The sequence below is a fragment of the Xenopus tropicalis genome, chromosome 8 (assembly GCF_000004195.4).
Source record: "Xenopus tropicalis strain Nigerian chromosome 8, UCB_Xtro_10.0, whole genome shotgun sequence".
Lineage (NCBI taxonomy): Eukaryota > Metazoa > Chordata > Amphibia > Anura > Pipidae > Xenopus > Xenopus tropicalis.
This window is the reverse complement of record NC_030684.2, coordinates 102,751,464-102,766,598: the sequence shown is the minus strand read 5'-3', so window position 1 is coordinate 102,766,598 and position 15,135 is coordinate 102,751,464. Positions and strand designations below refer to the sequence as shown.

The window sequence follows — 15,135 nt, the reverse complement described above, 5'->3', positions numbered from 1 at the left end:
TGAGTTGTTTCATGATGAAACTGTTCAGACATTTACCCTTTTAAATTGCACAAGTATATCTGTTCACCATTGTAAGCTCTATTAAGAGCCTGAGGAGAGAGGTTTTTTGCTATAAGGAAAAGACAGTGTATAAATAAATAATAATAATATAGAATATGTTTAGCCATCAAGCTTGATTTTAGTTTAAGTGCTTTATGAATAATGCAAAAAAACACATCTTGCTCTTACCATATATATATGTTTTTATGACTGACAAGGATCGGGGGTATCTGTGTTCCATTAAGGCTAACCGGGAAGATATATATTCCGTTATCACACATCATTCATATAACTTCTTCTACTATATACTTCATATATTATAAGCTTCATTATAGTTGTGCCTTGATAATATTTTCTTTATATTTTTGTTTACAAACTAACAGTGCCTTGCCTTTTTATAATACAGTAGGTAAATGTATGATGTCATTGAAAACATGTAAATATACAGTATATAATGAAGGCTATCTGACACCGTCAGTGTTCCTTGGTTTATGCTAAGTGCAAGTGCCATGACTGTAAAAATTTAAATTGCAGTGCAGAAAGTAAATCTTTTTTTTACATCTATCATAACATTATCTTTGCAAGAACTTTATAATTTTTCCATAAAAATATTTGCCTGATGCGTTTACATTACCTGTCTGATCCCCTGTGTTCCTCTATGAGGGGGCGGCCATATTTGTCCGTTAGCATTAGAAGCTATAACTGACAGGCTGAGAAGGGACAGTCAGGTTGGCAAAACAGTCAGGTTTAGGAACTTCAAGTAACAATTACTTATAAAACCAAACCTGTCAGCGAAAAACCGTCAACACAACCTATAGGTAGTTTTTTATGTATATTCATATTTTGAAAAGTAGTTTTTTCGTGTCAGTATCACTTTAATAAGGAAAACTTGTTCCTATAAAAATACTCGAATATCTCGAATTTTTCATGTTTTTGAGCCCTAAAACTCAAACAACTCAAAAAATATTAGTTTGTGAAGGCTTGCCTTTGCCTATGACAGTTCCCATTAACTTCTATAGAAATGCGCAAGCTTTTAGATGGTGAATTTTTACATTCAGGTTTTCAGGTTTTTTCTTAAATAACCAGGCATTCGAGTTTTTGAACCATAACTCTAATTTGAGTTTTTTAAGCGCAAAAAAATTAAATTATACGATTGTCCCCACTAGCAGAATGTTTAGGTTACTTGTATCCGGAATAAAAGGATCAAAACATAGTCAGCATCTCACCAATTCAGATGTGAATTGTACAGATTTTAGGATTACTTTTTTAACGGAATTTCTTTAGTTATTTTTGCAACTTTGCCAGTAACCATATTAAATATCTTGTTTAAACACTACACTATGCTGTTCCTTTGCCAATAGAACCTGTATCTTAATCACAATCGCATTGAATCGATTTTGCCCCAACAAAAGTCTCAAAGTCACCTTACTAACAGACAGATCCTTCACCAGAAAGTCAGTTCCAGTGGTTATGGACAACAAGGAACTTCCAAGGGAAGCCGGTAATATGCTTGCTGTTAGTCCTTTTGGGCCTCTTTTTGTAAAATAATTTAACTTATTCTTTAAACTTTGTAATTGTCATTTCTACGCAATAGATGTTTTGTCTTCATTTACCTTTCCATATGGCATTGTATTAGAATAATTTAAGATTTAATTAATTTCTCAAGGAAAAGCTTACTCATGTAGGTAACCTCAAGGCTAAGTGCTGATATAGCACCATGGGAGATTAACGATATGGTTAAAGCAGGTGCAACTGTAACACTACTCCCAAATCTATTATTTGGAATCTTTCTGTGTATTAATCCCAGACACATCTCTATACTTCTTTGTAATTTGCCCCTCTGTTCAGCCTCCCCTTAAGGCAGTGGTTGTTGGATTATTTCAGTTCATTTAGACTGACCCCCCCCCCCCCCACTTCAGGCTCCTCCAGAGTGGGCAGCCCCATTGCCTTAAAGGAGAACTACACCCCCCCAGCTATAAAAGCCCCCTTAACTGGCCTGCCTCGACCCCCCTCACCTCTCCCTTATCGCATACTCTATAATTTAAAAAACTGCCCCTGTCCCAAACATGGATCCTGCTTGAGCATGCACAGTTGAAGCTCATTTTCTGATAACCTCAACTTCGCATACTCATGCTGGGTCCGTAGCGGCGGTGAGACCCGAAGCTTCTACGATTGAACAGAAGATGGTGCCCAGGTACGCAGCTGCAATGCTCTGCATTTTTAGGTTGGGGTTTGAGACAGTGTCAGTTTTTAAATTACAAAGTATGTGATAAGGGAGAGGTGAGGGGGGTTGAGGCAAGCCAGTTAAGGGGGCCTTTATAGCTGGGGGGTGGGGTGTAGTTCTTCTTTAAGGCAGTGATCCCCAACCAGTGGCTTGGGGCAACATGTTGCTCACCACCCCCTTTTATGTTGCTCCCAATGGCCTCAAAGCAGGTGCTCATTTTTAAATCTCTGGCTTGGAGACAAGTTTTGGAAGCACAGAGACACAGTTTTACTCCAAGCAGAGCCTCCTACAGGCCAGCAGTCCACATGGGGCTACCAAATAGCCAATCACAGCCCTTATTTTGCATCCTAAAGGAACTTTTTTCATGCTTGTGTGGCTCACGAGTAAAAAAGGTTGGGGATCCCTGCCTTAAGGTACCCTTGTTTGCATTGCATAATACTGCTTATTTCAAATGAACCTTTAAAAATTATTCATTATCTGTATTACTGCATTGTTTCAGAGATACAGTATATGGAGAAGCCCTAAGTCCAGTAATGCAAAGTTTAGAAGTTCTTCACCTGGGTTACAATGGCATCAATAGTCTGCCCATGCTTCAGCTAGGCAGGTTACGAAATCTGAAATCACTGTATTTGCAAGGTAAGCTCTCAATTACTGACCTTCTTTTGGTAAATTTCATAAATTAGTTTGGTTAAGAAAACAAAGCCCAAATTAACCTACAGTATGCTGTAATAAAATTCAGACAGCATTGTTGCAGTGATTGGGAGGGGACAAACAACTTCAAACAATGTGATAAACTTTAGAAAAATGGATACAAGAAAACAAAGTCTAGGAATTGTGGCATTGCTGAGATGTTCCCAGAACACCCAACATTCCCTATGCAGTAATACATACACTGACGTTTATCCTTGTGTGCACTGCTTCTACAAGGAATATAGGCAGTATCTTTATTGTTTTTGTGTAATTTTTGAAAAGGATCTTTGTAATTCTCAGGGCTGGTACTTTGTTGTGTACTGTTAGATAAGGTACATTTCCACATGCAGTGCTTTTTAGCTGGCTAAAAAGTGCTTGAAGCTGCCTCCCTTGGTTCCCATTAACTTGAATGAAACATGAGGAACTACAGATATGAGCACTTTTTATCCTGAAAACACTCACAAGAGCATTTTCAAGTCGAAAAATGCTTACACATTACCTGCACGTTTCCCATTAAGGCTATTGGGTACTGTAGGAGTCTGTGAGGCTGAAATGCGCCTCGAGACTTTGGCCTTAGGACTTGTTCCTTAAACAGGAATCACTGTGCATCTGCTAGCATGTGAGCACTTATGCCTGCCCCTTTATATATCCTTTTATGTCTGTGGTAGCTTATTGATGCACTTGTTTAGATGTATATCTTAGATAACTGATAAACCCAATATTTAGCATGTTTCTTTTACTTGTTTTCTTTTCCTTGTTAGTGCATGTATGTGTATGGGAGGGGGGTTCCTAGCTAATTTTGTTTGGGCATTTTTAGTTCCTCTAAAATGGTTGATTTTTATTACCTGTGCTAGCACACCCTTACATCTGTATAAACCTTTCCAGGTCATAAGAGCAGCATAGATGGAACTGTAATGCGCAAGACTCAAATCTCAATAGCATTTTCAATGTAATTGATTAAATATGTAGTATTCATTTATTATATTTTAGTACATAGAAATGTGGTACTTTGGCACATGTTTTCACATCAAACATGGTTCATTTATCATTTATATATCACAGTAATGGGACCTGTAATCCAGAATGCTCTGGACCTGGGGTTTTGATCTGTAATTTGGATCTCCAAATCTTAAGTCTTCAAAAAAAATACTTAAACATTAGTTAAACCAAATAGGATTGTTTTGCCTCCAATAAGGATCCATTATATCTTAGTTGGGATATAGTGCAAGGTACTGTTTTACTATTACGGAAACAAGGAAATGATCTTCCTGAAATTCAGAGCTTTCTGGATAATTGTTCTCTGGATAATGGATCCTATACCTGTATATAAATTATATGTTGCCTTGAAAATGTGGTCAGGAGCTCATAAGTGGCAAAATGACACAGTACTGTCACCTAGCACAGGGGTCCTGAGTTCACTTTTGATATCATGTCCCAAAACATACAGCCATAGTGTGAATGAGTTTGATAGACAACTTAGATTGTTATCTCCACTAGGGCAAAAGTTGCTGTGAATGATAAACACGTGCAAAGCACTATGTAGATGTAACAGTGCTGTATAAAAAAAGGTAAAAATAATGAGAAACCTGGTTCCCAGAGATCATATTTAATTGCAATATAATTGCAATGTAATACAAGATTTGGTTAGCAGTGCTCACAATACCTGTAAATATTTCTATTTTTACTTTTTTTATTTTTACTTTTAAGTTTATGAAAAGTTCTTATATTTAAGGTTTAGTAACTGGAATTCATAAAACCCCTTAATAGGAGCATATTAAGAGACATATTATATGAGTTACAACTTCAGCATATGGAATAATTGCTCTCTTTTTCTTTGCCTGCCAGGTAATGAAATTAGTCATGTGGAAGGTCTTGAAAATCTACAGTTTCTCCGAGAGCTTGTGTTAGACCATAACCGTATTAAAGCTATTGCAGAGACATCATTTGCCAAACTGAATTCTCTGGTCTCTCTTAATCTGGAAGAAAACAGACTCCGGGACCTAAATAACTTACCGCCTCTTCTTAAGTTAAGAAAGCTACTTATTGGTTCCAATAAAATTCAGGTAGTGACTTAATTACTCATGTGGGCATGTAATGCTGCTGTTTCATGTGACAGATTTGAAATGGGGCATTTGTTTATATCTCATTTTGCTACCCTAAAATTGCTGTGCAACCTAAGCAGTTCGATTCTATTTTGGCAAGAGCTGAGAAAGTGTGTAAGTGGTGCCCTGTACATTGCATTCATGGTGAGAGCTCTAGCAGCTGTGTGTGCTGCATTTACACATTATAACCCCATGGCCCCTATCATCGCCCAGTTATGCTATTCTCCAGGCTGTACAGCTGTAATGTTAATACAGGTATAGGATCCTTTATCCAGAATGCTCGGGACCAAGGGTTTTCCGGATAAGGGGTCTTTCCGTAATTTGGATCCCCATACCTTAAGTTTACTAAAGAATTAATAAAACATTAATTAAACCCTATGGGACTGTTCTGCCCCCAATAAGGATTAATTAAAACTTAGTTGGGATCAGTTACAAGATACTGTTCTATTACTACAGAGAAAAAGGAAATCAGTTTTAAAATTCTGATTTATTTGATTAAAATGGAGTCTATGGGAGACGGGCATTCCGTAATTCGGAGCTTTCTGGATAACGGGTTTCCGGATAAGAGATCCCATACCTGTAACATGAAAGACTAAGAAAAATGCAGAGAGGAGCACAATAAAGCAGATGAACTGCACAAAGTAATAACACTTATCAAGATCTGCTGATAACTTCTTTTTTACTTAATGTCCCATAATGCGGCTATGTGATGGTAGTGATGCTCCCCACGTTTAAACCATTGTACCAGGCTGACACTGGTAAAAACTCAAGGTTCTATTCTAAAAGGTATCTTGCCACTAATTATTTAAGAGGAGTACAGATATTTTATATACATAAATGTATCTCCCAACACATCTAGGAATCGAGGTTAGAACTATATTAGATATTTCGGTCATCATGTTCCCAGATTGCTATTATCAGTCTTAATGAATTAATTAAATGCTATTTTTATCTCTCTTATAGGACCTTGCCTTATTTTTTTGCATTGGTTAAATATATAAATGCCTAGGCACACAGAGACCTACACTATTACACTGGCCCAGTTTTCTGAACTGTAGAGAGTAAGGTTTTAGGTTAAACATGCATTAAAAAGAAAAAAAAACTCCTATGTTTCTTCCGTATAATAGGCTATTTCTAATATTTCCAGTGAATTGATAGTTGCCACATTGGTTTTCATGCCGAATCTAACCTTGAATCTAAGTTTGTTGGGGTTTTTTTTAGCCAAACCAAATGTTGAGACACATTTTATCTGCATGTGTATTTATCTTTCAATAGGAAATATCTGAAATAGAAAAACTTGAAGTTATTCCAGCACTGGTGGAACTTTCTATTTCTGGAAATCCAGTGAGTATATTACAGATAAAGAAATTATGTTTACGTACACTAATATATTAATGGAAATATTCAGAACCAAAGGGTTTGTAAGTTTCATTAATTGTTTCATTAAGCAAAACATGGAGGCATTTAAAGGAGCAATAAAAACAAAGATGAAACTATTGGTTTTAATTGGAATACTATTTATTTCTATAAAGAATACATGCAAAAGCAAAGTTCAGACCTGTATTTTATTGCAATGCGTTGGACATTGGTCAACCGTTTTTATCTGTTGTCTAAACAAAGCCACACAGAAGCTAACTATGTTCAAGGGATCTTTTGCTAATAATATATATATATTTGTAAATTGACCCAAAAGGGTACCAATCATAGACTGTAAGATCCAGAGGGGAATAAACCACCTTTACAGATACCTACTTTTTCTTCCAGGGAATGTTTTTAATATTTTTAATCAATCACATACAATTACACAAGCAAAGACAGGCTTCCCTTGTTCATCCTACAGTAGCTGCTGACTGGTTCCTACGCTAGGGTGCAGTGTGTTGAATGCTACTGACTCCCCTGCACATCCTGAGAAAGGAGGCAGCAGGAAGTGGCACAGATGGGCTGGATTAGTAGGGGTTTTGTCTAAATTTTTAATAAATCAGCAGAGACACAGCTTATTTAAGCACATCCCTTCGATATTTATAAGAGTATTATGCACTGGCACATTCTAGTTTTTCAAACAAACCAAAGAAAGAAGAAGAAAATTTCTGACTTGGTGCTCATACAAAAGTACCCCAGCTAGATACAGTTTTCAAAAACAAGCACTGGCCCTTAGTATCCGGCAAGCTATTCATAATAACTGGGGGTTGTGCATAACACTCCCCCCCCCCTCCCATTGGTGGTTTTAACTTTCCTTGGACTTTAAAATAAATGAACTGAGAAACGAATTGGCTAAATAATAACGTAAAATGTGTATGAAATTCATTTTATGTCATACGACCCTATACAATTTAGACCATGTGGCATAATTGCTATATCAGGTTTGACTATGGATGCCACCAAGTTCAAGTTTCAAGTTCCAAGTTTTATTGTCATATACAAATAACAATGAAGCATCATTATGCTTTTTGAAATTTTTTTTGACCCGTGTTCCTCCCAATTTTACATAGACAAAAAAAAAAAAATACAAATATTAAATATAATAAAAGTGTGCAATAAAGGTACAATTATTTACAATAAAAAAATACAATGAAATATTTGAAATTATGCAGTGAGAATTTAAAGTGGCTTTGCTTAAAGTGACACTGCAAAGAGTCCAGTAGTTATGGGGAGTGTGTGTTGGTGTGTGCAGAATGTCAGCAGTTCAGAAGCCTGATGGCTTGTGGGTAGAAACTGTCTCTGTATCTGCTGGTGTGGGACTGGATGCTCCTGTACTGCCTGCGTGATGGTAGGAGCGTGAAAAGACTGTGTCTGGGGTCAGAGAGGATCCGCTGCATCTTCCTCCTACAGCGCTGTCTGTAAAGGTCCTGCATGGCCGGCAGTTCAGTCCTGGTGATGCTTTACAGCTTCCAGTTACCAATTACCAGTTCTGGAGGCAAAATAAATCACATTATTTGGCCACTAGAAAGACGTTATTTAGCCATGTCTGTAAATATCTTACTTTCGCTTTTAGATTTCCCGCAAGCCTTTCCTCCGAAATCTGCTTGTTGTTCGTTTGCAAAACCTGCAGATATTAGATGGCATTCTCATAACTGCAGAAGACAGAGCAAGAGCAGAAATGTATTTCATGGAACAGCAGGTAAAATCCACTATTTGACAGTAGAAATAGCTTCTGGCTGTGTTTGTGAGGCAAAATACAAATTCCTTTTGTTTGTATTAATGCAATTAAAAGTACAGTATACTGCATATTTAAAATGATTAAAGGAACAGTAATACCAAGAAATGAAAATGTATCAAAGTAATTAAAATATTATGCCCTGCATTGGTAAAAGTTCTCTGTTTTATGTCTAATAATACGTAAATAAAAACAAAAAAGATATCTCTGTTTGTTTGTTGTAACCTGTGTCTTTTCTCCTTTTTCCAGCTTGAATGGCTGCCTCCATGGCTACACAGTAGCCTATTTATATAAACTATAGTAGTGTTCCTGAAGCAAACACACCAGTGTTACCAGCACAGAGCAACAGTACATTATATTTTAATTACTTTAAAACACTTTCATTTTTTGGTGTTACTGTTCCTTTAATATTACTTCATGTCTGAGAAATGCAATTAGATATTTTCTGCTTTTCCATAGCTGAGCACCATTCACCATTTTCCTGATTTGCCCAGCAGATGGCATTATTTCCAAGCAAAGAATGAACTTTGGCACAAAGTAGCTTACAGCTATCACTAGTTTCCTGTGGCAGTCCCTAGTATAGATTCTTGCCCCTGGAAATGTCACTGCTTTTTAAGAGACCAAGGGGCAGATTTATCAAAATGTGAGTTTAGAGCTTAATACATAAAAATTCACCCACATTCTATTCATTCCTATGGGATTTTTTGAAGCGTATTTATCAAATGGTGAATTCTAACATTTATCCATTGATAAATATGCTTCTAAAAATCCCATAGGAATGAATAGAATGTGGATGAGATTTTATGTATTAAGCTTTAAAAGCACATGTTGATAAATCTGCCCCTAAGTCTACTAAACTGTTTTAATGATCATATGGGCAGTCTGTGTTTACTGTGTAACTGATGGTTATTGAAAAAGGTGCTTGGCCCAAAATTGCTATTATAATCATCACCATAAAATGTGTCACACAGACAACTAGCAATCTGTGGGTTCTGCCAAATGCCAGAGGGGCTCTTGTAAGATGCCATAGACAGTCACTATTTATTGGGCTGATGGGGGCTGTTTGGGCCTCTGTGTACTTGAAATGCCTATTTCTTGAAGGGCCTATTTTGAATCCCAGTCTTTCTGTAATGCGAAGGGATCCAATACCTGTTTGACTATCTATGAACACTAAACAGTTAATTTAAAATGCTTTTAAATGCATTATCAAATGTATTTAAATATTTATATATAGCTAAGGCTCCACTATGACTTTATGAAGCATGTAGCTGAGAAGAGATTTATTAGGCTTATATATTATAAGGCTGAGAAGAGATTTATTTCTGGTTGTTTCTGCCTTGCAGTCACTGACTGTTCCGAATGCAGTAATGGATCTGGGGAATCCTGTTTCCACTATGATTGTGAGCAAGCCTTTGCCACTACGTGTAACTAACTTCCCTCTGGCAGGAGGGGCCCACCACTCCCTTGGTGCTGACCTCCATTTTAATAATGGCCATGAAGACATCTTTCAAAATGAAGCAAACAAGTGTAAGTAAATTGCAGCACATCCAGGATATGAAAATCACATTTAGATGCCAGTTTGCCGTATATATGTTAATGGATGCTAAACATTTTTTTTTTTTTAAAAATCCTAATCACATTGCTAATTTGTGCTTTCATTCTGTCTACATACTCTGCGCCCTTGGCTGGTCTGCGCTGAGCTGGGTGGCTCTTAAGAGCTAATTTCTGCACACATTATTTTCTGCCAAGGGTTGTTGACATAATTGAACAGCCCTAAACACAGCTTTTCTTTCAAGCACTCTGTATTAAACACACACAGGCTAATTTCAAAACGTATGCTTAATGCTTAGGAACAAAAATGTCAATCAGCAGCAATTAAATAAGGACAAAGATGTCAGCCTTTAGCAATTAAACAGCCGCTGCACTCTAGCTGTATATTAATGAAAATGTATTTATATATGGAAGAGTTCTTCATAAACAATAAATATGCCACATATAAATACAGTTATACTGAATGGTATATAAACATGTTCCATTTAGAACCAACAGTGACTGTATGGTACTGTATGTGTATAGTTGTACTAACATCCTGTTTAATAGTTTTTATTGAAAATATTAAATTATACTCCTAATGCATTTTGTGTAGCTCTTTGCAGAAATCGTTTGTCAGTTACATCAGTCCCTGCCCCAGTGTGGAGCTTAACTTCTAAGATATATCTTTTATATATGTTTGGCATGTTGCAGAAAAAAGCGTACCTTGGGGAAACCCACATAGACATAGGGAGAACAAACAAACTCCTTGCACACAGTATCCTGTGCAGAATTGAACTCAGACCCCAGTAAGGTAGAAGTGCTGATAACTGAGCAATACAAATACTTTGGTTGTACCAATATATGTGCTTGGAGATGGAGCAAACCTCTGGCTATATACACATGTGTACAAAGTCATAGGGGCTGATTTACCAATCCACGAATCCGAATTCCGAATGGGAAAAAATCGGAAATCGAACATTTTGCGACTTTTTCGTATTTTTTGCGATTTTTTCGTCGCCGTCGCAACTTTTTTGTGAATTGTCGCGACTTTTGCGTAGCCGTTACGACTTGTGCGAATTGTCGCAACTTTTTCGTAGCCATCACGACTTGCGCAAAATGTCGCGACTTTTTCATATTGAGCGCTAGTAAACAGCGGGCAAACCTTTCCGATTTTTTCGCGACGGCTACGAAAAAGTTGCGACAATTCGCGCAAGTCGTAACGGCTAAGAAAAAGTCGCAACAATTTACGAAAAAGTCACGACGGCGACGAAAAAATCGCAAAATACCGATCATTGAAAAAAAAAAAACGCATTCGGACGCTTTCGATCCGTTCGTGGATTAGTAAATCGCCCCTATAGGGTGACAAAAACTTTAAAGAGAGTATCAGGGTGATAAGTGCAGGGAGTGTCACATGAAAAGTGAAAGCACATTTTTACATTCTTTCATCCATATGTGGATGGAAGAATTATGGTTAAATAGGTTGTGGCGTTGGTATGGAGTTTGGGCAGTAAGGAAGGAGGCACCTGAACCCACAGGCCTCTGTTTACACCTCCGAACATAACTTGATAGTATTACATAAATAAATAGACAGTCTTGCATAAAGAACTGTTTTTTTGTGTTATTCTGCATTCTCTTAATCTTTTTTCTATTAAGAATATATTGGAAAAAAAAATAGAAAATAAACAATTCCTTGTAAAATGCATTTATGTAATTTCAGACAAGAAGTTAAAGAATTACACTGTAGGTGTAGGACATAATCCACAGAACACCCAAGATATTGCCTTGAGGCAGCTCAGAGGAGGAACACATTTTCCTGCATCCTACTTAACTCAACAAAGTGGCCAAGCTCGCAGCCAACAAAAGCACCCATTCAATCAAGAAAATGAGGGAAGGTGTGTATAATAAGTAAGAGGGGACTGCTTTTATCTGTCATTTTCTGTTTGTTTCCCTTATCACAGGATGCAGAGAAATCTGAGTGATTAGCCAGGATAAGCACATGCAACACCAATCGTTAGAGTTAATGGCATCAGCATTTATCCAATACAATAAAGCCTATGGAATAGCAGATTAAGGGGCACAGTTCTGAGTATGTGTGCATGAAAATAAAATAACTACCTATAGAATTGTATTATGCACTGTTCAATGCTCATGAAATATACTGACAGGAAATCTACCAGCATTACTAATATGGATTTTTAGTACTTCACAGCAGTATACACTGTAGGACATTTAACAGCATTTTTAAAAGTTTTAAAAGAGATATTCAATGTATTTTTAACAAGTAGATTTAAGTACCGAGAAATACACTGCACTACAATACATTGCGGTGGTAAAACAGATTTAAGATCTTCTTTTCTGCAAATTCTAATAGAAAAGTATATATTTTTTATTAAAGGCACAACACACAGTGTATTCCCCCAGCATTATATAAATCACCATGAAAGGAATGCTAAAGTGAGTACATCAGTGTTCATATTGGCACGTTAATAAAGTTAAAGCTAATAAAGGCATTTTAAGGGAGTGTGGTTTTCATGCAGCAGACACCTAATGAATGCAGTATATATTTCCTATAATAAGAAATATATTAGCAGATCTTAGTTAACATAGTTGTCTGTATGGCTGTTGCTGGATCCTGTGGTAATTTTATTCTTGAATAGTTAATTTGGGCTGGAAAAAAGAAACAAAAGTTCATCAAGTTCCACTCTTCCAAATATATCCCTGTGCATGCATTCATATATATATTTCACATAACTATACTAAACTATCTGTAAATCAAAAGGCAACCAAACCATTCTTAAAGGAGTATCAAATAAAGAGTTTCCTTCATTGGCATAGATACACCAGCAGAGAAAAGGCCAAACCACTTCCATCCACCCTGTCTTGTTTATGCTCTAATGCAGTGCTGTCCAACTACTATGGCACCGAGGGCCGGAATTTTTCCGGCCTACATGGTGGAGGGCCGATAATGGAAGCCAGTTTTGACCACTCCCTTTTTGAAACCACACCCATGTTATCACATGACCATACCCATATTAATGGTGGTAGTACAGCATAAACCTGCCATACTCTGCCTTCCCTACCCTGCCTGTGTGTGCCATACTCTGCCTTCCCTACCCTGCCTGTGTGTGCCATACTCTGCCTGCCCTATGCTGCCTGTGTGCCATACTCTGCCTGCCCTACCCGTGTGTGCCATACTCTGCCTGCCCTATGTTGCCTGTGTATGCCATACTCTGCCTGCCCTACCCTGCCTGTGTGTGCCATACTCTCTCTGCCCTACCCTGCCTGTGTGTGCCATACTCTGCCTGCCCTATGCTGCCTGTGTGTATAGCACACACAGGCAGGGTAGGGCAGAGAGAGTATGGCACACACAGGCAGGGTAGGGCAGAGAGAGTATGGCACACACAGGCAGCATACAGTAACACAATGCTGGCACTGTTCCTACAGTCTGAACCATAACTATATATTAAAAAAACTTTTTAATTGTAGTACCACCTCAGTATGTGTTCTTTTTGTAGTGTGCAGGGTTTATTTGTGGGTTTCTACTGCTCCTACTGTCTGTCTGAGGTGTGAACAGGTGAACAATGTGGGTGATTACATTTTGAGCCTGAGGTGTGAACAGTTCAGAGGGTGAACAATGTAGAGATTAAAAGGTGTGAACAATTCAGGGGATTACATTTTTAAACAAAAAGTAATGCAGGGGGCCAGTTAATCTCAGTACTGATACCATTTAAAGTTTACACAAAGGTAAGCCATCAAAGAAGCCAGACAGGTGGGGGGCCACACAGAGGGGGGGTCTCGGGCCGCCAGTTGGACAGCACTGCTTTAATGCATGGGATCAGCTTGTCAGTGCCCACATGGAGTGATTTTCGAAGTGACAATGCATACTATTAGATTTCAGTGCCAAAATCTACAATGTGGGGCAGATTTACCAAAGCACGAATTCGAATCCCGAATGGCAAAAATTTGGATTGGAAATGAAAATTTCGCGACTTTTTCGTCACCGTCGCAACTTGTTCGTATTGAACGATTGTAAACGGCGGAAAAACCTTTCCAACTTTGCATGATTTTGGAAGCCTCACAGAGGAATAAATGCCACTCTGCAGCTCCAACCTGGCCCAAGGAAAGTCACGATACTGAAGCTTGAATGAATCCGAAAAATACACGCAAGATACGAAAAAGTCGCGACGGCGACTAAATTGTCACAAAAAACCGGCACATTACGAAAAAAACGCATTCGGACGCATTCGAAGCGTTCGTACCTTAGTAAATCTCCCCCTGTGTGTACTAACAAGCTTATCCTGTGCCTGGGCAGATGGGAGAAGATTGACTTTTTCTTTGCTGGTGTAGATATGCAGTGCGTAACATTGCCATAAAGGCGCAACAGAGTCTGTCATCACAACATCACCCAGCAGGGTATTCCACTGCCTCACTGCGTAGAACCCCCTACACTGCTTCAAACTAAAGTTCTGTTCCTCTAATCTAAAGGGGTTGCCTCTGGTGTTTTAATAGGGAAAAAAATCCTGTATGCCTATAATCCCCTCTTTACTTGTAAAGTAATCATGTCCCCTGGAAATTGCATTTTCACTCTGCACTCTACACTTTACATTATTTGCTTTAGTACTCAATGCTTGTTTAGTTAGGGGAGAAAGTTGTTTTATAAACTAAAAATTGATCAAATAAAGTAAAATAATTATATCTGGTTAATTTACAGGCTACTAGGTAACGAGAACGTACGGCAAAATCGCCCATGAAGATTAAAGCCTAGCAAAACCTATGAAGATGATATTATTGAATCAAATGTACACTTTCAAGATCACATGCACACACATCTACCTCAGTCCTACATCTAGCACTTCATATGTCCGTCTTCTTCCTTCCCCCCCATTACTTCATACACATAGGGGCACATTTACTAATCCACGAATCCGGATCGGAAAAATTCGGATTGGAAATGAACATTTTGCGTGTTTTTTGTGATTTTTTTTGTCGCCGTTACGAGTTTTTCGTAAATTGTCGCGACTTTTTTGTAGCCGTTACGACTTGTGCGAATTGTCGCGACTTTTTCGTATTGAGCTCTCATAAACGGCGGCCAAACCTTTCAGACTTTGCATGATTTTGGAAGCCTCCGATAGGACTCAATGGCACTCTGCAGCTCCAACCAGGAAAGTCACGATACTGAAGCTTGAATGAATCCGAAACTTTCGTACTCAGCGCGACGGCTACGAAAAAGTTGCGACAATTCGCGCAAGTCGTAATGCTACGAAAAAGTCGCGACAATTTATGAAAAAGTCGTAACGGCTACGAAAAAGTCGCGACAATTTACGAGCGAGTCGTAATGGCTATGAAAAAGTCGCAACAATTTACGAAAAAAATGCGAAATACCGATCATTACG

General features: G+C 38.0%; 1 protein-coding gene across 4 annotated transcripts in view; it reads left to right on the top strand.

Moving 5' to 3' along the window:
- lrrc9 (leucine rich repeat containing 9) overlaps positions 1–14,621 on the top strand; it is a 51,804-nt gene extending 37,183 nt beyond the window's left edge. The window contains exons 26-33 of one of the 4 annotated variants that reach the window (XM_012968697.3): positions 1,401–1,540; positions 2,763–2,899; positions 4,799–5,016; positions 6,331–6,399; positions 8,048–8,173; positions 9,553–9,736; positions 11,460–11,634; positions 14,454–14,621. In XM_012968697.3, coding sequence (XP_012824151.1) covers positions 1,401–1,540; positions 2,763–2,899; positions 4,799–5,016; positions 6,331–6,399; positions 8,048–8,173; positions 9,553–9,736; positions 11,460–11,634; positions 14,454–14,493 — 1,089 coding nt within the window. In that variant the 3' untranslated portion in view covers positions 14,494–14,621. 4 annotated transcript variants of the gene reach the window in all.
- The last annotated feature ends 514 nt before the right edge of the window (positions 14,622–15,135 follow it).